This window comes from Ostrinia nubilalis, chromosome 10, assembly GCF_963855985.1.
Source record: "Ostrinia nubilalis chromosome 10, ilOstNubi1.1, whole genome shotgun sequence".
Lineage (NCBI taxonomy): Eukaryota > Metazoa > Arthropoda > Insecta > Lepidoptera > Crambidae > Ostrinia > Ostrinia nubilalis.
Genome location: NC_087097.1, coordinates 5303726 through 5329239, shown reverse-complemented (window position 1 = coordinate 5329239; position 25514 = coordinate 5303726). Strand labels below are relative to the sequence as shown.

The following is a 25514-nucleotide window of genomic DNA, read 5'->3' as shown; positions in this document are numbered from 1 at the left end:
AAAACTGAAAACAACTAAATAATATTTTTTTTAAAACTTTATACCGAATACCTTAAATTTAAACCAACGAAACATTTAATTAATAATTTATTTTTCATAAAATAAAAAATACATCATACAGCATTTGTCTCGTCCTCACGTCTAAGAAGAAGAAAAAGACTTATTTTTTTGGGTGATGGCGATGAACGTCCTCACGTCGAAACGTGCCTAAAAACTTTGCACATAGGATGGCAATCTGCCCCCTAGACGTAAACAAATTGAAAACACAGAGCACATATTTGAAAAAACTTCACTGGCTCTTTTATGAAGTGTAGCAAATGAAAACTATAATTTTTTGTAATTTGTTTAGGTGGCTGCAGGCAGATCCATAATGGATCAATTCTGTAGACCAATGTACTTATCATAGCTGGGCACCGTTAATCAAATAGTTAACTTCGTTAATCGTTAAACCGTTACTAAAAAAATTAACTTCGTTAAACGTTAAAACGTTACATTTCGGAAGATTTAACGCAAGTTAACGTTAATCGTTAATCCGTTAACACGTGATAATAAAACGAAAAAAAATATTGTTCAAATAATTTCGAAAGCTTGTATCGCGCATGGAATTTATTCCTCTTTTATGTTTGCGCTACAAGCTTTCGAAATTAGTTGAAACTTGCATAAGTACAACTATTTTTTCGATTTAGTACAACTGCATTTCAAAACAAAAGCTTGTTTTAAAAAAATGTTTTTTTTGTTGTGTCACTTTTTAGTTGTATCTCAATCTCAGAGCCTTGGTACAATTACAATACAATTTATCACCAAAGTGCTCGAAAAGACAAATCCAACAAACCCAAACTCGATAAGTTACCACCGTTTCGTTTAGGAATTCCTATGGCCAACTCCTGACTCCTTGATCAGGACCCTGGACATCATCTAGTACTAAAGTGCTCAAAAAGACAAATCCAACGAACCCAAATTCGATGCGATTCCGCCGTTTCATTTAGGAGTTTCTATGATTCTATGGCCACCTCCTGACTCCATCATCAGACCAGCTCTATGGTACCATAACATTGCATTGTCATCGTACTTACATAAGCATACTTTCAGCCCAATCGGTTGAGGAGAACTGGTCTTAAATTCAGTTGTAAATAAATAAAAAAATAAATCTGGTTACAAAAACTGTTGTTTTGGGTTCTGGAAGTTCTGGAAGCCCGAACGTGTTTTTCAGCGTGCCTGCTGTATCTCTTTGGTAAATATTAGGTACTGGATTAACGATTAACGGACTTAGGATAATTTAACGGAAGTTAACGAGTCCGTTAACATTTTTTAAAGTTAACTTAAAAGTTAATCCGTTAATGGAAATGTTAACTTCGTTAATTAACGATTAACGGATGAACGAGTTAATGCCCAGCTATGGTACTTATTGTGTAGTTATAGTTATTTCCACAGTCCACACAGAAGTCATCAGAAGTTACGTCAAGTGAGTTACGAAGGGAAGAGTGTCCATAGAAACATTATCATGTAAAAGGATAATAAAATTGCGACCAACTAAAAAACAAAAGTGGTTGCTTTTAACAACTCAATTAATTAACATAATAAACTTAATATGTCATTACAATAATATATCAACTAGCGACCCGCCTCGACTTCGTATGGATACTAAGTACATAAACCTTCCTCTTGAATCACTATTATCTATTGAAATTTAAAAAATCACATCTAAATCTGTTGTGTAGTTTTAAAGATTAAATTAGTTATTTAACAGTTCATAGGGACAAACAGACAAGTAAAGTATTTGTTTACAAGTTTAAATACGATGTAAATATTGATTGTCTTCTAGTGTATGTCTTGTTGGTTGTCCTATTAAATAAATAAATAAATAAATTACAAAACCGTTTTTTTTACAAGCTTTTTATTATTATTACAAGCTTTATATTGACTTCACTTGTTAGTATGTGTGGGACAAATCTCATATCTGGACTAGCTTTCCGCCCGCGGCTTCGCCCGCGTGGAATTTTGTCTGTCACAGAAAAACAATATCGCGCGCGTATTTACTCACCGTTTAGACCTACCCTGGACTACGACAAACATTTTAAAACCAAAATCAGCTCAATCGGCCCAGCCGTTCTCGAGTTATAATCAGACTAACGAACATCAATTCATTTTCTAAATATATAAAAGGAGAAACTGACTGACTGACTGACAGATCAACGCACAGCCTAAACGGCTTAACGTAGGCACTTGAAATTTGGAAGGGACGTAGTTTAGGTACCGTAGAGGTGCACTAAGAAAGGAATTCCCGAAATTCCCACGGGAACGGGAATTAGCGGGAAAATCCTTTTGTATGAAAAATCTAAACCGCTTAAGTTAGACGCTTGAAATTTGGTATGCAGGTACCTTAGTAAACTTTAAGCTTAGGTACAACAGGATATCGCAAAATCCCCACGGGAATGGGAGTTAGTGGGAAAAAAACATATGTATCAAAAAAACTAAACTGCGTAAGATAGACGCTTGAAATTTGGTATGCAGGTACCTTAGTAAACTTAAAGCTTAGTTACAACAGGATATTGCAAAATTCTTACGGAAACGGGAGTTAGCGGGAAAAAACATTTGTATGAAAAAAATCTAAACCGCTTAAGATATTAAAACGGGATCCACGCGTACGAAGTCGCGGGCGGCCGCTAGCTATCATCTATCTATCTATCTATATAAATAACTAGCTTTCCGCCCGCGGCTTCGCCCGCGTGGAATTTTGTCTGTCACAGAAAAACAATATCGCGCGTATTTACTCACCGTTTAGACCTACCCTGGACTACGACAAACATTTTAAAACCAAAATCAGCTCAATCGGCCCAGCCGTTCTCGAGTTATAATCAGACTAACGAACATCAATTCATTTTTATTTATATAGATAGATAGATAGATGATAGCTAGCGGCCGCCCGCGACTTCGTACGCGTGGATCCCGTTTTAATATCTTAAGCGGTTTAGATTTTTTTCATACAAATGTTTTTTCCCGCTAACTCCCGTTTCCGTAAGAATTTTGCAATATCCTGTTGTAACTAAGCTTTAAGTTTACTAAGGTACCTGCATACCAAATTTCAAGCGTCTATCTTACGCAGTTTAGTTTTTTTGATACATATGTTTTTTTCCCACTAACTCCCATTCCCGTGGGGATTTTGCGATATCCTGTTGTACCTAAGCTTAAAGTTTACTAAGGTACCTGCATACCAAATTTCAAGCGTCTAACTTAAGCGGTTTAGATTTTTCATACAAAAGGATTTTCCCGCTAATTCCCGTTCCCGTGGGAATTTCGGGAATTCCTTTCTTAGTGCACCTCTACGGTACCTAAACTACGTCCCTTCCAAATTTCAAGTGCCTACGTTAAGCCGTTTAGGCTGTGCGTTGATCTGTCAGTCAGTCAGTCAGTTTCTCCTTTTATATATTTAGATTTAAGACCACTTCTCCTACACCGATTGAGCTGAAATTTGGTATACTTATGTAAGTACGATGACAATGCAATATCATGGTACCATTGAGCTGATCTGATGATGGAGTCAGGAGGTGGCCATAGGAACTCCTAAACGAAACTGGAATTTCGAAGTTGGAATCGACATCCCGAGTACTTTTATGCTAAATGCCAGGCCCAGATATTGAGATAGTTACAACTAAAAAGTGTAAAATAAAATTAAATTTTTTTTTTTTTTTAAAACAAGCTTTAACTTAATTTCGAAAGCTTGTAGTGCAAACAGAAAAAAAGAGGAATAAATTCCATGCGCGATACAAGCTTTCGAAATTAACCCACTTTATACTACCGTCGTTTTAAAACAACACATAGAAACAAAAAATATTGGAGAATATGTAGGTACTTTTGTTTTTATTTATTTATGTTACTTGACAGGTGAAGGCTTTGTCTACTTAGTCTTTATAGCAAATCTTAATAATTCATTAGGTTCTCTTTAATTTTTACAAGTTTATTTAGCCATTTTCAACGATGACTTTTTCAAGATAAGTAATAATAATAAGTTGCAAAATTTATTGAGATAGTTTATATAAATCGTGATGTTAGTATCATAAACTACAAATACACATCAAATCACACTGATTCAGAACCTTTGGTAAGAAGTTATAACGAAAAATAACTGGTGTTGTTTATAAACGCCAGTAGTAAAATGTACTACTTTATCTTTCAAGCAATTATTATTTTATTTTTTGGTTTGGTAATGGTCGAGGAGCTGGAAAATGACGATAATTTTCCAGTACTAGATTGTCTGATCATTATTGATACAGTAGTTATAACATAGATATAAACAATAACGACACAACTAGAATAAAAACAATTACTGAGCCACTGCCCACTGCTCGAATAGAATTACTCCACTATGTTCACCTCGGTGATATCACCTGGATGAAGAAAGTGTTATTTTTCGTGTCCTCATATCACCTCAGAACCTCAGAACCATTTCACCCAGATGATAATCCATGTGATTTGACTAAAGCAGTCGCTTTTGTTCATCTAGGAATTAATTCACCCAGGTTTTCGCATTTGTTTACCAGGGTGACTTAATTCACTAGGATAGGTGAAATGTTCGCCTTTAGAACATTTTAGTCGACGCAATCCACCTAGAAATGAAAGTAGGTGAAATGGTTCCGAGATGAGGTGAGGACACTAAAAGGACAAATAAATTATTTCTATTTCACTTTCTTCACCCAGGTGAAATAGAATGATGACCCCCCCCCCCCCGCCCAATAGGCCCCCACTCAGCATTTATCCTGGTATTCTCGTAAGGGCATGTCAAGAAGCTGGTCTTCCTTGGACGCTCTTGCTTTTGGCATCGCACATCTTTTCGAAGAGACATCGACTCGAGTTCGCTATCCCTCAAAAGGGTGCGCAATGCAGGGAAATACGGTGGTACCTATCTTACGATACTGCATTTTTACAATTAATGAAACAAAAGATTATACCAAAAGTAAAATTACTCAGTTTTGTTACAAAAGCCAAATAAAATATAGAACGGGTTTCTTTATGCAATGTATACCTCATAGTAGTGCATTTTACTACTGTTGTTTATAAACGACACCGCTTTTCCGAATTTCCACGAGGGAAATATTTTTTTTCTTATTTTTCCCATGTTATTTGTCAGTTTTTAAGCCTCATACACAAATATCATTAAGTTTGGAGATAGTAAAATGTTTCAGGAGTATCTGGGTGATAAAGCTTGTTTAAAAAAAAAATTTTTATTATAATTTTATTTTCATAATGAATTTAAATAAATCAAATCAAATCAAATCAAAAAATATTTATTCAGTTTAGACCACAAGTGGCACTTATGAACGTCAATAGAAAATAATAAAAAAAGAAAAGGTAGCCCTTATGGGGCACTTTACATGTCTCCTTATCTTTTGGGCCCTACCAGCGCTTCGAGACAAACATATGGCAAGTGCTGAGAAGAAACGCCGGAACAAACTCAGTCACCACTTATTGCCAGGAATTATCTAACGGTAAGAATAGTCAAATTTAAGTACATCAAATATGTGCAGACTGAACTGACCACGCATCCTTGTCATCAATATAGTCTCGAACCTTGTAGTACCCTTTGGACATAAGGGTATTTTTTATATGTATCTTAAATTTGTTTATTGGCAATTCGACAAGGTTGTGTGGTATTTTGTTAAATATGGTAATACATTTCCCCAAGAATGAATTACCTATCTTATGCAACCTAAATGATGGAACAGCAAGTTTATTTTTATGTCTCGTGTTAAATGAGTGGACGTCACTTTTCTTAGTAAATAAATGTATATGTTTACGGACATACATAATGTTATCAAATATGTATTGCGAAGCCACAGTCAATATATTGATTTCTTTAAAAACTTCTCTAAGCGAGTCACGTGGTTTAAGACCGTATATTGCCCGAACAGCTCTTTTCTGTAAAATGAAAATTGATTCTATGTCTGCTGCTGAGCCCCACAGTAAAAGACCATAAGACATCATCATCATCAGCCCTTTACAGTCCACTGCTGGACTATGAGCCTCCTTCACTATAGTGGAGGGTTTTGCCATAATCTCCACGCTAGGCAGGCGGGTTGGAGATCGCAGTTTAAAAGATTGATGTTTTTCAGAGAGCGCTCCATAAGACATAATACTATGAAAATAACTAAAATATACAAGCCTTGCTGTTTCAACATCAGTCAAGTTTCTGATCTTTCTCACCGCAAAGGCAGCTGAACTAAGTCTTCCCGCCAAGGCAGCAATATGGGGGCCCCATTGTAATTTACAGTCTAGGGTAATACCTAGAAAGACAGTAGAGTTTATCAGTTCAATGCGTTCATTATTTACTGTAATATTAGTATTAACTTGTTTGACATTAGGCATAGTGAATTTTAAACATTTAGTTTTTTTTGCGTTTAATAGCAAATTATTAGTTGTAAACCAGTCTAATACTTTGGAAAGAGCATTATTCACGTCGTCAAATATTTCCTGACGCCTGCCAGTTTTAAAAATTAAAGAAGTGTCATCAGCAAATAATACTATCTCACAAAGGTCCTTTGAATAAAAAGGTAGATCATTTATATAAATCAGAAAGAGCAATGGTCCCAGTATTGAGCCTTGGGGCACTCCCGCAAAAGATCTTAAAGTAGTTTTTTCTCTAGTACTAATCATGATTAAAAAAAAATTCTTTATTGTTTTTTTTTTCTTCTTTAATGTAATTAGAGTGATAATAAATCAGAGCGACAACGAAAACAGGCCTATTATGAGGTATTTAACTAACGTTAAGTTTTATTAACAAGCTACGAAAGAAAATTGCACATTCTTATTTTTAGAATAAATAAAAAAAATAAGCGTAGACTTCGCCTTACAAAACTGTCAAATGAACAAACCATAAGCAAGCAAACCATTTTTTTGTGTTCAAAGAATAATAAAAGATACAGGTTTTTAATAAAATTGAGAGCGAATACTTAAATGTGAAAAGAATTTTAGGCTGTATAATTTTGTGTATCTTTTCTTAATCAGACCAAAAAAAATCCTAACAAATTTTGACATTGACATTTGTTTTGGCGGCAATCTAATTTTGCTGTTTGTTCTATCCAAATTATTTTCGTAAAAAACTTTTTAATCCTATCTAATTGAATGCTATAATTTGCAGAAACATACCTAATGATATCAAATTAATATGGATAGATTTGTTGTTCGCGAACCAAGAATTGGTGCAGGTTTTTATTTCAGAAATTAATTTTGTGCATAAAGAAGTTGGTGAACATAGTGATTACAAAGTGCTTTAGACTTTCCACAGGCAAATCAAGTGATCGGCTTTGAATCTAATAGCCTGCCAAGGAACAACAACACTATGATGTAAGTATTAAGTGACTTGAAGAAAGTAAGGAGTAACAATCATTGAAGTTAAAGATTTACAAAGAAAAATTGATTTCAGTCCTCAAGAAAGCATGTATCTTGGCGGCTACGGACGGGAATATCCGATTCAACACATGCCATCTCCAGGTTACTATGCTGTCCACCAACAAATGGGCTCTAATAACTTTCAACTTCAACCCACACATGTAGGTTTATTTTATTATGAACTTTAAATATAAATGTTGAATGTTGTATGAGTCAACTCAAAGAGTGAGGTGTCTGATATTAAAACAAAAAATTCAGTAGCTAGAAAATGAATATAGAGAAAACCTCAATTCAGTAGCTAGAGAAATGAAGAATGATATTAAATCTACCATTTCTTTCTTTCTGCCATAAATAATATAATCGTCAAATTTATTCCTAACATTTATAATTACTTTGTTACAGCTTCACCCCGTCCAAGCTCAGATGATGTCTGGCATTGATCCACGGTATTTGGCTGGTTATTCAGATGGCAATGCGGCTACATTTATTGCCACAGGTAATTTGTTATACAATTTAAGTTACTTGCTCAAGTTTGTATAGGTACTACATTTTATTATTTTTTATAACTTGTTCTTATTTTTAGACAATTTTGGGGACATTTTTTCTTAGATTCTTTATTTGCAACACAATATTTAGAGTTTGGATAAATAATTATCTTCAGACTTAATCTAAATAGTACAAGTTTTACAAAACAATAAAACTTGTATTATTGAGCAGAGACGATGCACAGCATCTGGTGAGAGATGCGTCTACTTCCGGTGTAGTTTTTTACCATTTTATACCTTAAATGACGTCATTTCCGCAATTATTTAATAGGAATTGATTTGACTTACTTCCGTTTGCCGCCATTTTAGTCACCTGGGTGCGAGCTTGCTCGGAGTTCTTCATAGAGAGCTCACCAGGAGGCCTTCTTGGGATGCTGTGCATCGTCTCTGCTCAATAATACAAGTTTTATTGTTTTGTAAAACTTGTACTATTATTCGGCATGTGACGATGCACAGCATCTGGTGAGAGACTTGTTTATTAGCTCCTGGTGACTACTTACCAATGGCGCTATGTGATGAAAGTTTTCGAGTTTCTGTAACAGAACTAGATTAGAACATGATTAATTTCAGGGTATAAACATGTTTTGTTCTAAATGCCCAGTGAGAGCAGCACTAATATCACAAAGTAGGAGGGTTTGTACTTTTGTATGTTTGAAATGAATAAACTGGAAAGCTACTGAACTGAATTCAGAAATTCTTTTCTCATTAAAATGCAGATTGAGTGTGTATTGATATAATTTGCCCGCATGGCAGTAAGATTCATGCGAGTCATCAACATAAGTTTATAATACAGGCGTACGATGTGATTGAAGAGTATCCAACATGCTTTATATGTGTTGATTGAAAGTTATTAATTAAATAATATTTTATTTGGTGTATCGGTCGTAGATCAGTTAATACAAGTGTCTGCCTTATAATATTGCTATTATTGTTCTGCCTACGCCAATATCTCGTCAAATAATTTCATCTATGGCTAAATATCAACCCAAATTAAAGATGCCACAACGAAGTCAACAATACCAGGAGAGGTTTTAAATCCAACAACCTTTATACTGTTTTTATCCATGTGGATTCCTAGTATTACTTGGTGTTGAAAAAAAATAAATAATAATAATAATGTGTTATTATATTCCGCTGTTCGCCTCTGCTCGCCTGATTCCAGTAACTTACGCAACCGTAGCAAGGGCATACATATGTTGTTTTTTGGGATTTGCTGTCATTTTTCCCAGTTGTTTGTATGATGCCGTAACGGTGCCGAACTTACTCGTAGGTCAAGGTTTATTAACTTAATCTTGAAATTATTCAGGTGAGACTATGTTTTGTCATGTCAGCAGCTGATGTAGATGGTAGGAGAAAAATATACATAAGCTAGTCTACGAGAAGCCTCGTAAAGGTCACATTTTAGATACCTACTGTTGGGTTTAAGGCCTTTATCAGGAAGTGAAATTGGTTAAGCTTTTATGCTTAGTAAGAAAATTAAAGTTATCTTTAATATAGTTTTAGATTAGTAATACCAGCCCCCCTAGACAAGTAGCACTTTTTGATCGAATCTAAAATTGGATACGTTATAATTTCATATAGAAAAAAGAAGGCTAATCGACCATCCTTCGACTGGTTTGCGATTATAAAGTGAATTTTGTCTAGACCCACAGGGCATAAAGGTAGTAGAAGAGTAGATAAACGATTTAGTCTAGCAAATAAATCTTGCTGTCGAGCTTCAAGAGGTAAGTTAAGTATATAGCTACGACTGTTTTCCTTAGGCCATTAGTTTAACCACCAAGGCCAGGTTATTTTATAAGTTTTTAAAGTGGATTTTTGCCAGGTATGTTTTAGGAACGATACCTTATTACCCCCAACTCAACATACTAAAAAATTACATGTTACCTGATCCTGACGTGGAGGGCACCATGTGGTAAGAACATGGTGGAGATTCTGTATTTTGAGGGTCGGCCTCGAGCCCTGCTAGGAAAAGCCAGAAAGGTCACTTCGAGGTGCTAAGCAGGTACCTTTTGCTGTGGTGAGAAACGGGACAGCAAAGATTTAGCCTAGTTTACCACCATAGCCACCCTGGTTGAAGTCGTTGCAAAGGCTGCTGGTGAATCTCTGTGGGGTCTCTGGATATCCAGTTTCCCGAACTTTTGGAATATATACCTTTGGATTTGAACCCAGGAGATGCCACTAAGTAGGTTGTTTTCCCCGTAAATCGACCTAGAACGTCAGATAAATTTGATTGAATCGACCTGGGAGATAATATTTTGCACTGTCAGAGCTATTTTTACCCGACTGAACCGAAAGGAGGTGATGTTTTTCAAGTTGAAAAGTTAGAGAGACAGTTCCAATAGAGGCTCTGAATGTGCCCCTTCCTCCCTTAGTTTCGAGTATAGGCTATGCTTTGATTGTCCGATAGCAAAATTAGTGAACGCACATGAAATGAATGAAAGAATGAGAAATCCCCCATCGCTGATTATGATTTCTGATATTTTGTAGACATCCAGATGGTTGTTAAGAGATGCTGAGCTGGAGTCTTGTGTATTGGATCGGTTGTGTGGGGTCGAGTTGTGATGAGCCCTCACTGGAGATCAAGCTTACCATTATAGGCACTTGTTGAGTCGTATAGATTTCGTATTTACCGACAAAACCCTTAAGAGATGACGACTAGTTGAACCCGAGTTCACGTAATTGACTAGGTTTAAAGTGTTCCAGAAGATAAAATGTTACACACTAACCTTCCGTTCTAGTAGTTGCTGTCTCGTCTGGTTTGTCAAAGGTGACGAGGTTTAGTAAGTAGTTTGTGATTGTATCAATGTTTTTCGGTATGCAGTAGAGAACGAGAGATTGATAATTTTAGGGTACCTTGACAAGACATGCGGAGAGGCCGGCGGTGTCTCTGTGATCGGTATCTGCATCCAGATTTAGAATTTAGCATTCAACTACTTCAGATCGGATCAATACTTACATAATTGTATCTACTGATTAGGACGTTTAATAGAATAGGTTGTTTGGTCTGTCCTTCTTGCGAAGGGATATTGTGAGGAGCAGGCTCATGCTGAGCGGTGCCTTATCTGGTAATTTCAGCACCTGTTTTAACAGGATTTCGGTTTATTTGGTCAGCGTTAGACAGTCAAGAGTGTTAGAACGCTGAATAAAGCACGGCGTTGAAGGGACAAGCACCGGCTTGGAGGTGAATGGCAGACGCATCCCTGGAGCCATTGTCAGGTAACAGGTTGACCTCCGCAGTCTGATGACGCCTGCCACTGCCTAAGATACGCTCAAAGGCAGCCTCCGTAGAATTTGCTGAGTGGAAAGTCACTTGACTTTGCTATTCTTATTTGGTCAGCGCTAGACAGTCAAGAGTGTTAAGACGCTGAATAAAGCACGGCGTTGCAGGTAAAGGGGCAAGCACTGGCTTGGAGGTGAATGGCAGACGCATCCCTGGAACCATTGTCAGGTAACAGGTTGACCTCCGCAGTCTGATGACGCCTACCACTGCCTAAGATACGCTCAAAGGCAGCCTCTGTAGAATTTGCTGAGTGGAAAGTCACTTGACTTTGCTATTCTTATTTGGTCAGCGCTAGACAGTCAAGAGTGTTAAGACGCTGAATAAAGCACGGCGTTGCAGGGGCAAGCACCGGCTTGGAGGTGAATGGACTGATTTGGAATCCTTGGCTTTTTGTTCTAAATCAAAGGGAGTTATTTTGAGGCTTATGTATTTGCTTTAAAGATAATAAGATGTGTAGGTAGAGGTTACTTACTTATTAGTATTTGACGATTTGTAAGAACTAATTTAATCAGTCTAAGCAAATAAAGATATTATTATGTTTTGATTTTGCTTGAAGTGACCGGCTAGAGAACCAAGGTCGGATTATTTTTTAGATATCACCAGTACGAGCACAGGGTGATTTTGCCGAACAAAAATCCAGCACTGGGAGGGTGCTCCTCGCACAATGCTTATTAGGAATTTTAGCCAGGATACGCTCGTGACATGTTCAAATTCAAATTCAAAAACGTTTATTGCATGTCACATTACAATTTATATGTTGTTGCAAAATAGAAGTATACATGTTCGATGCACTTAGCACATTTTGTCATACTTATTAAGCTTCTTGATTTGCAAAAAACATTAGAATTTAATTCAAGCTGTAAGCTGGCTCAGTGTTGGGGGTGGCCACCCAGTCTACTAATAGTTGTAGTTTAAAGTGCTTTGTTGATGTGGTAAAGCATTTGTAGGTGCTTTATTTTATGAGCACAATGAGCCTTTTTAAATGGGTATTTATTAAGAAACTCGTACCAGAAAGAGTTATCGTTCGATTGTGGTGATGCTAACAACGTATTTTGATTGGTAATGTTTGCGATTGGGGCTGACGGGGCCGCCGTTAAAATTGTATAAGATGGTTGTGGGTACGTTATTCAATCTATTTATACAATATAGAGATTCGCGAGAATGGTCATTTGATCGAAAAGAGTGTTAAAGCTATCAGAATCCCACGTACCTCGTTTCATCCGTTTTGAATCTCGCCGGGGTCCGAGTTTCTCCGGTATCCGACGCTCTGGGTCCACCTGCTCGCCGTCCGGAAGACACTCGATCCCTTTGGCGCCAACCACCATCACGTACATGTCGTTCGCGGTCACACACGCGCGGTCAATTGCACTTTTTAATTTTAAACTTAGTATAAGAACGTTGAGAAATAAATTATTTCAGTAAAAATCTGAGCAGAGTTTCTGCTTACGATGTTGCTAGTTTGGAAGTTAAAGACGCTATGAAGAACTCCGAGCAAGCTCGCACCCAGGTGACTAAAATGGCGGCAAACGGAAGTAAGTCAAATCAATTCCTATTAAATAATTGCGGAAATGACGTCATTTAAGGTATAAAATGGTAAAAAACTACACCGGAAGTAGACGCATCTCTCACCAGATGCTGTGCATCGTCACATGCCGAATAATAGACTATAACGTCCAAACTAAGCAAATTCGCTGTATACAGGGTGCCCCAAAAAGGTCTGTGTTAGACAATAAAGTTTCATTGTTTAGTGGATATTGCTAGTTTTAGGACAACTTGTAAGTTTTTGTTACAATAAAATTGCATAATGCCACATTGTTCAGCTTGATGTGCAAATATTATTATACCTAGGGTTGAATTTATTATAATTTATTATTATTAGGTCAACAAGCGCAGACCGAAAGACAGCCCACGATTCCTAACTTCGGTGGTGACTACGAGAATCGTAGCTTCGTAGCGCCGGATCGTAGCAAGCAAAAAATGTTTGTAGCGCAAGCGCAAGCAACTGTGCCGCAAGTTCATAAAGGTAAAACTCGTAGCTTCGTAGCGCCTGACCGTAGCAAGCAGATGTTTGTAGCGCAAGCAACTGTGCCGCAGTAAAGTTGTTCATAAAGGTAAAACTCGTAGTTTCGTAGCGCCCGACCGTAGCAAGCAGATGTTTGTAGCGCAAGCAACTGTGCCGCAAGTTCATAAAGGTAAAACTCGTAGCTTCGTAGCGCTCGACCGTAGCAAGCAGCTGATGTTTGTAGCGCAAGCAACTATGTAGTAAGTTCTTCGGCTGGTTTTAGTGTCACGCGGACCGTCCGGTGCGGACCCGCTCTGCATGGCCAATCTGTATGAACTTCTAGGGAGCGTTTTAGAATAATGCGGTCCGGAGGAACCGCTCCGCTTAGAGTTAAAATTAGTAAGATACGAGATCTGCCCGGGTTTTATTTTTACTATTTAGCTAAGTGTTCCTTTTATAAGTAGTGTTATGCATTTTTCAGTGTGTGACACCTACATTATTTGTTTTAATTGAATAGGTACCCATAACTCTTCAGCTTCCGAACCAAAGTCATTATCAAGCTTAGGATATCAATCAGCATTGTATCTTGATCGTAATCATAATGTAAGTAGGTCTATCTAATGTAACAACGCGTTTACTAAAAAGTAAGAACCAGTACAAAAACGTCGCTTTGTATTATAAAGGTATTTTGGCGAGCAGCCAGAATGTAGGCCAGTGGAGTGCCGCACTGCTTTCAAATGACGAGCCGCTGTTACATCTCGGTGCATTACTTAGGATTAGGTGTTTTTGAATAATTACTTTTTAACAAAAATGGTAAAAAAATGGTATTTTAGTAAGGTTATTTTTGTGTGTAGCATATTATCTGACACTAGCATTCCGCCCGCGGCTTCGCCCGCGTAGAATTTTGTCTGTCACAGAAAAAAAATATCGCGCGCGTATTTGCTCACCGTTTAGACCTACCCTGGACTACGACAAACATTTTAAAACCAAAATCAGCTCAATCGGCCCAGCCGTTCTCGAGTTTTAATCAGACTAACGAACATCAATTCATTTTTATTTATATAGATTACTTGAGCGTAAGTACTCTTGATGGGATAGCATAAACTGCACGAAAAAATTTAATCGAAAGCATAGTCGAATGTTTCGGTATAGGACTGGCCGATTCGATTCGTTAACCCTTGAGCCTGCAAGGCTTTACCCTTGTCTTGAGTTCAAAAATAAATAAAATAAGGACTGGCTTTGGCCGTTTAGGGTTAAAAAGTCATTTATTTAGTTGCAGAAAAAACGCAAGAGACATCGAAAGTGGTGAATATCAATAACAGCCCTGTTTCTCGTACCAACTCGATTAAGGAGCAGTCTGCGTTTACACCACGACAATCCCTTACACCAGGTACCTAATAATACTACTATTTTATGACCCATTTCCTTTGATTTATGAAAAATACTTACAAAACCTTGAACGCAACATCGATACAGTATTTTATAATGTTTAGCTCCAAGCCGGACGTGCTGGCGTTTGTGTCTAGATAAAATAAACAAAAGAACCTGGCTGAGTTGCATTGCATCACTTTAACCGTAACTGCCTATAACTAGCTACATTGATAAAATACCAATGAATATAAAACATTTGACGTTTCTTATAGTTATTTAAGACTAGCTTTTGCCCGCGGCTTCACCCGCATGAAATTTATTTTGTCACAGATCGTCATAAATTATAGCCTATATGTTATTCTGGGTTATAAACAATAATACCGTAAAGTAACCAACTAACAAAAAAATCTGTTCAGTGGCTTTTGCGTGAAAGAGTAACAAACATCCACACAAACATTCGCATTTATAATAGTAGTAGGATGGTGCAACCCAGACCCAGAGGGATTTTTGATTGTTTTCAGATAGCTATTCCTCTTTGAATGAAATAATAAACGAATCTTTCTTTCTTTGCTGTGAAAAGTAGGTTTTAACAAGGTAATCCTCAGCTTTAAATACCTCCAGCTACCCAACAACTTCTATAAACAAATTGGCACATAAATTCAAATAAATTTCCGTGCTGTCAAACGCGAAAGTATTTTAGCCGCGCACAGCTAACCCCTAAACTCGGCTAACAAGATCATTACTCTGTATTTTGGAGGAACTAACTTGTAAAGACAAACTTTGCGTACCCGTCCGTTGGGTTATAGGTACACCTTATTTCAAGAAGTTGATATCTCGATTTCATTTTCTTTAAATTTAAATTAACTATCTAAACTAACCAACTTTTTTCCACTTTCGCTATTCGGTTTAGAAAAAAAATATTTTAGAAACCTCGAAATCATTTTTGAAGACCTATCCATAGATACCCCACACGTATGTGTTTGATGAAAAAAAAATTTTTGAGTTTCAGTTCTAAGTATGGGGAGCCCCCAATATTTATTTTTTATTTTTGCATCAAAATCATAATGCGGCTCTCAGAATTCATCTACCTACCAAGTTTCAACAGTATAGCTCTTATAGTTTCGGAAAAAAATGGCTGTGACATACGGACGGACAGACGGACGGACAGACAGACGTGACGAATCTATAAGGGTTCCGTTTTTTGCCATTTGGCTACCGAACCCTAAAAAACATTTAAGCCGCTGTCTTTTGTGAAGGTGTCTAGAAGGCAAGGCACATTACTGCGCTGAATCATCATCATCATCATCATCATTTCAGCCATAGGACTTCCACTGCTGAACATAGGCCTCCCCCAATGATTTCCACAATGGTCGGTTGGTGGCGGCCTACATCCATGCGCTGAATGGCTAGGTAATAAATTCTTTGACCTAGGTAATTGTCTATCTTTTTTTAGGTAGGTAATTGTTTTTCTAAAGAAAATGTTCATGCAAGGGTGAATATTTTCTTTAAAAAAACAAGTCTTGTCTATTTCTCGTTATAGGTCGCGCAACGAAAGTTGAGACCAACATAATTATACACACATTAATGTAATATTTGAATTCAGAATACACAAATTAGTCAGAATAGGCAAGACGTCAGCATAAGCAGCGAAAAGCATACAGATAAAAATCTTTGCTAGCGTTGATTGCCTCAACTCTTTCTGCGCGACCTATACATAGAAGAGGGAACAAATAACTAAATAATAAATCGCTCAAACCTACTACCTAGAAGGAACTTAATACAAACCAGGAGCTTATTTACTTTTTTTTTCAGTGGCAAATAAAACCGTTAATGAAAGTATTGCAAAGGAAGAATCTTCAAATAAGATATTGACGCGCTCAGAGAAACTCCAGGTATATTTTTTCCGTCAATCATAAATAAAAATAATATCGGAAAGTTCCTCTTATCAAACAAGAACGTAAATAGGTAAGTAACTCGTAAAAAATCTTTGAAATAAAATATGAAATGTATATTTTTCTGTAATAGCTAGGTACATACGAAAAGAGCTCATTATAATGTAGGTGCTCATAACAAAATTGAGAGTGAAGATGAGTTTATTTGAGTACAGTCAGCGTCAAATATTTCGTAACACCCAAAGTAGCCAAAAATATGACGACACAACCTACTTCAAATTGTAACAAAGACGTGTTGCAAACTTATTGGCTACTTTGGGTGTCACGAACTATTTGACGCTGACTCTACCTGAAATTAGTAGTTTGAACTGCAAGATAATGTGGTTAGTAGGTAATACAATTTTCTTGTACTTAGTAGTATTCTCTACAGTCTCTTATTTGAGTGCTGAAAAATTCAACGCATTTTGTTTGCTAACAAAATACAATGCGTAGGCGTTATTTAATAGCCTCATCGAAAGTATATTGTTTTAAACTTTCATGGTCACTATCATACTTACTACTTACTTATTACTCATCGGAGGTAGGTACTAAAGTTAGAACACGTAGGTATTTCATAAAGGTACACTTAATACTATCTTACTTTTATGATAAAATTAATTTCGCGGATGATAGTAAGTAAGTATATCATTCTACCAGCACTTTCCCATGACGATAAAATGTATGAGCCTCATCAAATCCACGTACCGTTTCTTAGCGACCGTCACTCGTCACTCGGAGGTGACACGAGCGAACCCTCTCATAAAATGAAACTTAAAGGAATTGCTAGTAATAAACTTAATAGCCACACTCCTCTCCTTTGTCATCGCTGGTAATAGCCGAGATTTCGTTCAAGTTAATAAACTGGACGGTGGGGTACAGTCAGCTGCAGAAACCCTAGTTTTACAGATCTGAGATGATTTTTGTGCAATTTTTATTTAAATGGCGTTTCTCAGTCGTTTGTTAAGTCTAAAATCATTAAATTTAATTAATTAAAAATGTATTTAATCAATTTTTAGGTTTTCATAGAGTTTTTTGGTTGCGCAAAAGCCTTATTTAGTTGGTCTCTAAATAATAAGAAGCCTACATTCTACTATTTGCTACGACAAGACCGTCTCCATTCAGGCAGCCACAATTGTGGAAATCATCGGGCTCCCCCAATGCCCTCAACGGCAATGCTGAACATCCTATGGCTGAAATGATGCTGATGATGTCTGTTATAAGTGTCACCCAGTCAGCACCTCTTATTTATTGAGAAAGTTGAATAATATAACGGTTTTATGCAGCTGATTGTACCGCCTCAATCGATGCAATATCCGTCGCTTTGTTTTGCGGCGGCTTTTTTTCAACTTAGCAGTTTTCAGGCAACTTCTGGTTCTAGTGCTTTTTTATCAGAAATATTGGCTCTGCTAAGTTATAGTTTTTGAAAACTGTATTTTAAAACGATTTTTCACATGAATAATTCGTTGGCAGAAAGTGATTGCTTTAAATGTTTATTTTCGAATTACGTATGAGAAAAGCTGTGTGTTAGGTAATTATAATAATGTTTAGGATATTAGGATTCTCCTATTAATGGACAAAGGTCTCTTACAATGACTAGTCATGAGCTGCTCGCATTCAGTCAGGTGCGACCTTCACCAGATCGTCGGTCCTCTGTGTGGCACGCCATTACGTTTTTCAGTCCCTGGTTGGTCCGTGACATATCTAAAAAGATTTAAAATGTCATTTTAAAATGACAGCTCGTTAAATTGAAAGTTTTTTTATGAACTTTTCGTTTAATTAAAAGCGGAATTAAAGACTTTTAATAAATAGACAATGCTCATTTATTAACTTTCTATATCTCACAAAATCTGTCGAGCAATATTTTTGTCACAGCTGAAACTGTTTCCGAAGTAATAAACTGGACAGGACGAGACTATGCGCCGAGCGACGCAATATCCTCTGCAGTTTTATTTTTATTTTTCACTCTTTGTTTATGGGGTTTGCGTTAAATATATTTCGTTCGGAATTTTTGCCTCAAAAATGACAATATTTTTGTGACATGCAAAAACATAAGCCTTTAAAAGTCCTACTGTAGGTCACAGGCCTCATCCCAAATATACATAAGCCTTTAAAAGTCCTACTGTAGGTCACAGGGCCCAAAATATAGAGCGGCTCAGACCATTATCTTCTAGTGTAGGTATGTCTTGTTGGTTGTCCTAATCTATTAAATAAATAAAAAAAATAGCAGTTATTACATTAGCTGGATGTAGTGATCTTTACTTTATACCACCTCTCATTTCCGTCCTTGTAATTCCTGTATAGTCAAGATCTAGTTTACCCGTCCATGAAATCCAACTAAAGTTCCAGTAGACCCGTGGGATAGCTAACAGTTTTGGAACCCGCGACGACTTAATGGTTAGGGTAAAGGAAAAAATTACCTGATAAAATAATCATTTCGCCGCGGTTCCCGGAACAATTTAACTTTCCTCGGGCAGAAGTTTGTTTCACCTATAAGGTTAGATAATAAGGTCGCTTAATAAACCCTTTTTTCGCGGAAAATACGATAAGAATCTCCATTGCTTTGGGTGAGATGTTATGTGCAACCCGTTGTCAATGGTAGGTAGGTACTTAGTTTACACTTATTATTACATTATTTAGTCGGTACATTAAATTTAAATAGTGTCTTAAATCCTCTTGAGGTTTGTCCAGACACTATTGTTCTCTATACAAATAAAATAAACGTTTTAGTATAAGAATTCAAAACTTTAAGAAATATAGGCATACTTATAAAACATTATTTTAAAAAAGAAACGAAAGACTAAAGGTTCGGCCAAACCAACGCGTGCAGACGTCGTGTAGGAGTTTGTAGCGATGAGTTCACATCGACGCGTCCTGTCTGTCATTGGTCGCGGCGATCTATCTACGCGCAGTGATCGCCATCGCCGACGCGAGCTGCACGCGTTGGTTTGGCCGAAGCTTTACATTTGAGTACGAACTGAGCTTTGTGTCTTATGCAGTTGTGATAGGAACCATTTTGCAATAAAACACCAAGTACCAAGATACATTCTCGGACATTTTTCAGGCTTTATACAAATCTGGACCGAGAGCATTTTCGGGCCCAGTTGAGAAGGTGCTCAAATGGCATAAGGCGTTGCAAGAAATAGGCCTCCTGGTCATTTATGAGATCGTTGGTGAGTTGATGTTTATTATATTATATTAATAAAGAAACAAACATATTTATAAGTCAAATAATATAACAACGACAACAGCTGTTACATTATAATCAAATTGAACAGCTAACAAATTATTAACACTGAAATAAACAAATTGTGGCAATAATAGATTTGTGAGTCAAATTGTATCACGCATGTTAAATCGCTACCAGGAAATCCGATTCGAAACTTTTATGAAGGTTTTCCTATTTTGGAAATCTCATCAACCTCTATCTACACGGCTGTCAAAGGCTTTTTAACTTAGTTATCTATCCCCGAATAGTGATAGTAAACCAAAGCTTCGTGTAGTATACTAGCTTTTGCCCGCGGCTTCACCCGCGTGAAATTTAGTGTCACAGATCGTCATATCAGAGAGTCAGAAACGAAGACATCGTTTAAAATGAAAGTACGTAAACACTTTTCTAGGTGGTTGCGTAATATTATTTATTTATTTATCAAATCTATACTAATATTATAAATGCGAAAGTAACTCTGTCTGTCCGCCTGTCTGTCTATCTGTCTCTCTTTCACGATAAAACCACTGAACCGATTTTGATGAAATTTGACATAGAGATAGTTAGAGTCCTGGGAAAGGACATAGGATACTTAGTTTTTATCCCAGTTTTTTAAACAGGAACGCGCGTGATAAAGTTTTTCTGTGAAAGACAAAATTCCACGCGGGCGAAGCCGCGGGCGGAAAGCTAGTATGGTATAAGCGGCCGCCCGCGACGCGAATAAACCATTTGAAATATTAAACACTATTTCTACAAAATCAGGATTTAAACAGTTGCAATTCCTGCAGTAAAGTGTGCGGTTGTGCCAGGAATTTGTCCACAAATGCTCGTAGCTAACTCGTTATTAAGCGGTTCGATGCTGTTTACAGTGCTGTGCTTTTGATGGTTTACCCACTGCTGCTACTATGATTAAAATTTGGATTTGACTAAGCTGAAACACAGTACTATCTTATTTATTTGAAGTAGGTATTGGGTAGTTGACACTATTAACAAAAATTAGATACCATGTTATCAATTCTATTAAAAACACTTAATTCTAGCCTTGAAAATCGAGTTGGCCCAGAACAGACGGTGAAACGCAACTGCATTGAAACTGCAACTGCTAGTTACTTTTGAGTTGCATCTAAGTTTCTGCCATAGCGTCCGTTGAGAGACCACACACGACGCGACCAGTTTGAAACTCTCAGTTCCAGTTTCATTTATCAGAATCATCAGAAAGTTGCAGTTTCGTTGCAGTTGCGTTTCACCGTCTGTTCTGGGCCTTAGTGTTAAATTTGTTCTAAAATTACTTATTTAGTTATAAGGTCTAGTGCATTAAACTCAGTCAGTGCCTGAGGTATGAGAGAAGCGGCAAGGGAAGTTTTTGGTTACGTCAAATGTCAGCGAGATTTCTGATTAAGACTAGGCGCAGACCACCGATTTTTAGTTGGCCGAAGTACTGCCCGATTTAAAATTGTATGAAGAATCGGCCAAATAGAATCGGTGTAATGTGCGCACTTCCATACATGCCCGTACCTACTGATCAACTGCCTGACTAAACTATCGGCCGACGAAAAATCAACGGTGTGCGCCTACTCTAAGACTAGGCGCAGACCACCGATTTTTAGTTGGCCGATAGTTATGCCCGATTTTAAATTGTATGAAGAATCGGCCAAATCGACTCGGTGTAATGTGCGCACTTCCATACATGCCCATACTGATCAACTGCCCGACCAAACTATCGGCCGACGAAAAATCGATGGTCTGCGCCTAGGCTTATTGTTCCTACCGTGCTCCCATACCATCGCTAAAATCAGTTGAATTGTTAACCAATAGAGTCGTATTTACAAAGCACATAAAACTAGACTGGGTAAGTACCATTTTATTTTATTTTTCTAGCCAAATGCGTCAGCGTAAGAGCCGGCGATTCTTGCGCTAAGACCCTTGTAGTGAGGGACGACAGCGGCCCGGCCATGCAAGTCGTCTACTACGAGATAGACTTCCTACTGCCTGAGTTGAAACCTCCGTGTACAGTTAGGTAAGCAGCTTATTTGTTACTAGCGGCCGCCCGCGACTTCGTGTGATCTCGTTTCACCCCTTCATCTATCTTACGCGGTTCAGATTTTTTCATACAAATGTTTTTTCCCGCTAACTCCCGTTCCCGTGGGAATTTTGCAATATCCTGTTGTAACTAAGCTTTAAGTTTACTAAGGTACGTGCATGCCAAATTTCAAGCGTCTAACTTAAGCGGTTTAGATTTTTCATACAAAAGGATTTTCCCACTAGTTCCCATTCCCGTGGGAATTCTTAAGTATACTATAACCTGCCCAGGAGTATGAAGAATAATTGTACCAAGTTTCGTTAAAATCCGTCGAGTAGTTTTTGTTTCTATAAGGAACATACAGACAGACAGACAGACAGATACACAGACAGACAAAAATTTTACTGATTGCATTTTTGGCATCAGTATCGATCACTAATCACCCCCTGATAGTTATTTTGAAAATATATTTCATGTACAGAATTGACCTCTACAGATTTATTATTTGATGTATGTACAGGCAGCATAAGATGCTACATTATTTAGGTTGATAAATGCTGTAGTCTTTACATTATTAGTTTACTATGTAAGCGTGGTGAGATCAGAAAAGTCTTGTCATTTTGATCGGTGTTAGTCACGACAGTCATTCGGAGTACAAACAGTAAATCACCCCTGCCCCCCTAGACAAAACGCACTTTTTGATCGAATCGAAAATCGAATCCGTCAAAACTTCATACAAAAAAGGGGCTTTTCGACCACTTTTCGACTGGTTTGCGATTATAATTTGCACTTTGTCTAGACCCACTGGTCTAGTGCTGTTGACAGATCATTTTTTTTTTAAATCTAGTAGTTTTTAATTTTTCAGCTAGGGTCACTCAAGATTCTTTCTTATAAGCCGTGGTATGACGATCCCCTGTACTATAACAACTAAGAGGGCAGATGAAACGAAAATTAGGTGTCAATCACCACGGAGGTGGTAAACGCCACCAATTTAGTGGCAACCACCACCCCGGTGGTAAGCTTAAAGGGGGTGGATGGGAATAAAGGGACGACACGCGACGCTTGCTTTTGATGTGACTGATTCAATTTTAGGATCACTTAGGGTCCCTGAATTACGTACAAAAAGACGTAAGACGAAAGATCATAAAATTGACACGAATGTTACATTGTCTGCAAGTGTGAGAGGGAGAAGACAGCGTGTAGTAACAGAATGAAACCTTTTCTTAGGCAGAATGTGCACTTCGCAAAATGTGTACTTTTCTCTACAAATGTTAAAAAATTTAAGTGTTTGTTTCTATAATATTAGTTAGTAGGTATAGAAAAGTGCGCATATTGCGAAGTGATCCTTTTGCAAAGTGCACATTCCGCGTAAACCCCTTAAGAATTAACCCTATTCATATCGCAGTGAAGCGTATAATTTTATAATTTTCCTAACCATACAGAATGTCGTTTTATGTACATAATGCTCTTGTCAACTCACCTCAAAAGCTCGCATCATTCCGCGAAGTATGCAATAAATATAAATTGCCGCTCACGTTCAAACTGTATAAATATTTAGTGTTCTTGATCCGATACGCTGATAATGAAGAGCGATGGCGCAAACGTGCTAGTCTCTTGTAGAAACGCTGTGTAATATTAATAATATGAAAAATAACAACCGTATTAATTTAAATTTTACTGTAACGTTAGTAATTTCAAAGTTTACTGCATATTCCGTCGCTTATGAACTTTAAAAAGTGTAAACCTAAAATGTCAGTTTGTGTACAGTTAACTCCGAAAATACATTGTACATTTGTCATTGTAGGTAGGTAGGTAAATGAAAAACTTAAGACCCTTTCTGACATTCAGCTATGATCGTAAAGTCAACTCTTGCCCAAAAGTAAACATAGGTTTATATTTACATCTTTGATTATTGGTATTGTATTTATTTAACTATACAAGTTACCTACAACAAGAACTAAAAAACGTTTTTTAACTGATTATGTGCTAACCAAATTGAGAACTTCCTTCTTTTTTAAGTCGGTTAAAATACTAAAAAACATATCTTTCTGCCAGGGTGATTGGCAGAATGATGGCAGGGACGTGTAGACTGCAAGCGTTCAGCGTGCGGTCTGCAACGGGCGACGACGTTGCAGCGTTGCCGCGACGGGCCGCCGTTGCAGCGCATCACGTTGCCAAGATATGCAAGGACTATGGCATTCATGTTTAGTACTTAAGTTAATGCGATGGTTTATATTTTGTTTCTGATTGTATTGTTGCTAAATGTGTAGATTGTTTGATAAATATTATAATTAATTTCTTATGCCCTAAGGTATTATTTTAATGAATTGTTGAGAAGTGTTGATATGTCCTTGTTAAATATAATAAATTTTGCAAAAATGATTTTTCGTATTTTTATTACACCTTCCGCTTGCACAAAGTTCCGCTTGCACAATGTATTGAGTCACAATCTATTTATAGTTATAGTAACTTAGATCGCTTCATCTCATCTGAAGAGGGTTGATGCAATCTATGATGATTTAATTAATACAAAAGTGTTTGCAAACAACAAGAGGTAACTTTCCAGAAACCTGACACCAAAGTGGCTACGGCCCAAACTTTACAGAAGTTTAATTTCACGACTGTACTTACCGTAACACCGATCCAGCACACTCAAAGTACTTCCGCAGATGCAGGTCGCGATTCGAATGAGTCGAATTGAGATATGATCGTAGATTCCGTAAATCCGGCTATCGGCTGGGGAAATCAGCACACTCTGTTTCATTCAGATCGGGGTTCTCGTTGGAAACAGTCTTAGTACAAGTTTTCAGACGTTCTATGTGTAGGCACCTGCATAAATAACGTGGTACTTACCTTGTTCTCGAGTTGCACCCATACAAACTTAATCCATAATGAGGATTTATTAAAAGAAATGACATGTAGGTAATTTATGTGCGAGCTTTTTAGCTAAATGATTGCTCAAACTGAAAATGCTCAATTTAGTAAATACTCACAGCAAAGAACATATTTTTAAGGCTGACTGTACGTTCGTACAATTCAAGATTTACAATTCTATTACATCTTGAATGATTGATGGAACAAGCAATCTCGATGCATTCCCAAATCACATTCAAAATGGAAGGAAAAATCCTGCATTTTCTTCTTGGCAGCTTTTCAACATCTGCCCTCGAGGCTTGAATTCTTCCTAATGTCGTTCGGAAACGCTCGCTGTGCTTTTTCGGGCATTCGCAGATAATATAGGACAATAAACAGCCCTATCGAAACTTGGGTAGGGGCCAAACGATGCCTTCATTAGCATATCAAATATGCCAATGAATTTAGGTCCTACGAATCAATTCGGAGATAGGAATTTAATACAATTCATAATCGCCATATTTCATAGCTACAATCATGAAAATTAAAAAACATGTTTCTATGCTTCAAAAATAAGTGACCAGCAGGCTTCTGCAAAAAACATTTGTTAAGAACTTACAAGGAAGCAAGCTGAAATTGCATTTGTCGTTTAAAGATTGTTACGATTACTTTAATGCAACTTAGAGCAAAACGAGACTTCTTTCCCACCACTGTATGTCTTAATATATCAGAGGGTTGAGTGTGAGTCTTCATCAAACGCGCTCACTAGTGAGCGCGTAAAAAATGTCATTAAATAAATGTATGACGGATTGCACAGCGCCCCTAGCGGAAACGTTCAAGAACTAAAATTTTCATACATTAACGCGCTTGTTTGATGTAAACTCACACTCAGCCCACAGATAGAGTAGAAACTCGTTTTCTCCT

At 37.3% G+C, this 25514-nt stretch overlaps 1 protein-coding gene across 1 annotated transcript; it reads left to right on the top strand.

Annotated features, from left to right (window-relative positions):
- The first annotated feature begins 7072 nt into the window (after positions 1-7072).
- LOC135075414 (uncharacterized) lies at positions 7073-24036 on the top strand. Its single transcript, XM_063969858.1, has 9 exons — positions 7073-7338; positions 7418-7544; positions 7786-7879; positions 13088-13231; positions 14490-14600; positions 16394-16473; positions 19574-19682; positions 21596-21734; positions 23793-24036. Exons 1-9 carry the CDS (start codon positions 7334-7336, stop codon positions 23944-23946), a joined length of 963 nt encoding a protein of 320 aa, XP_063825928.1. The 5' UTR covers positions 7073-7333; the 3' UTR covers positions 23947-24036.
- Positions 24037-25514: the final 1478 nt, after the last annotated feature.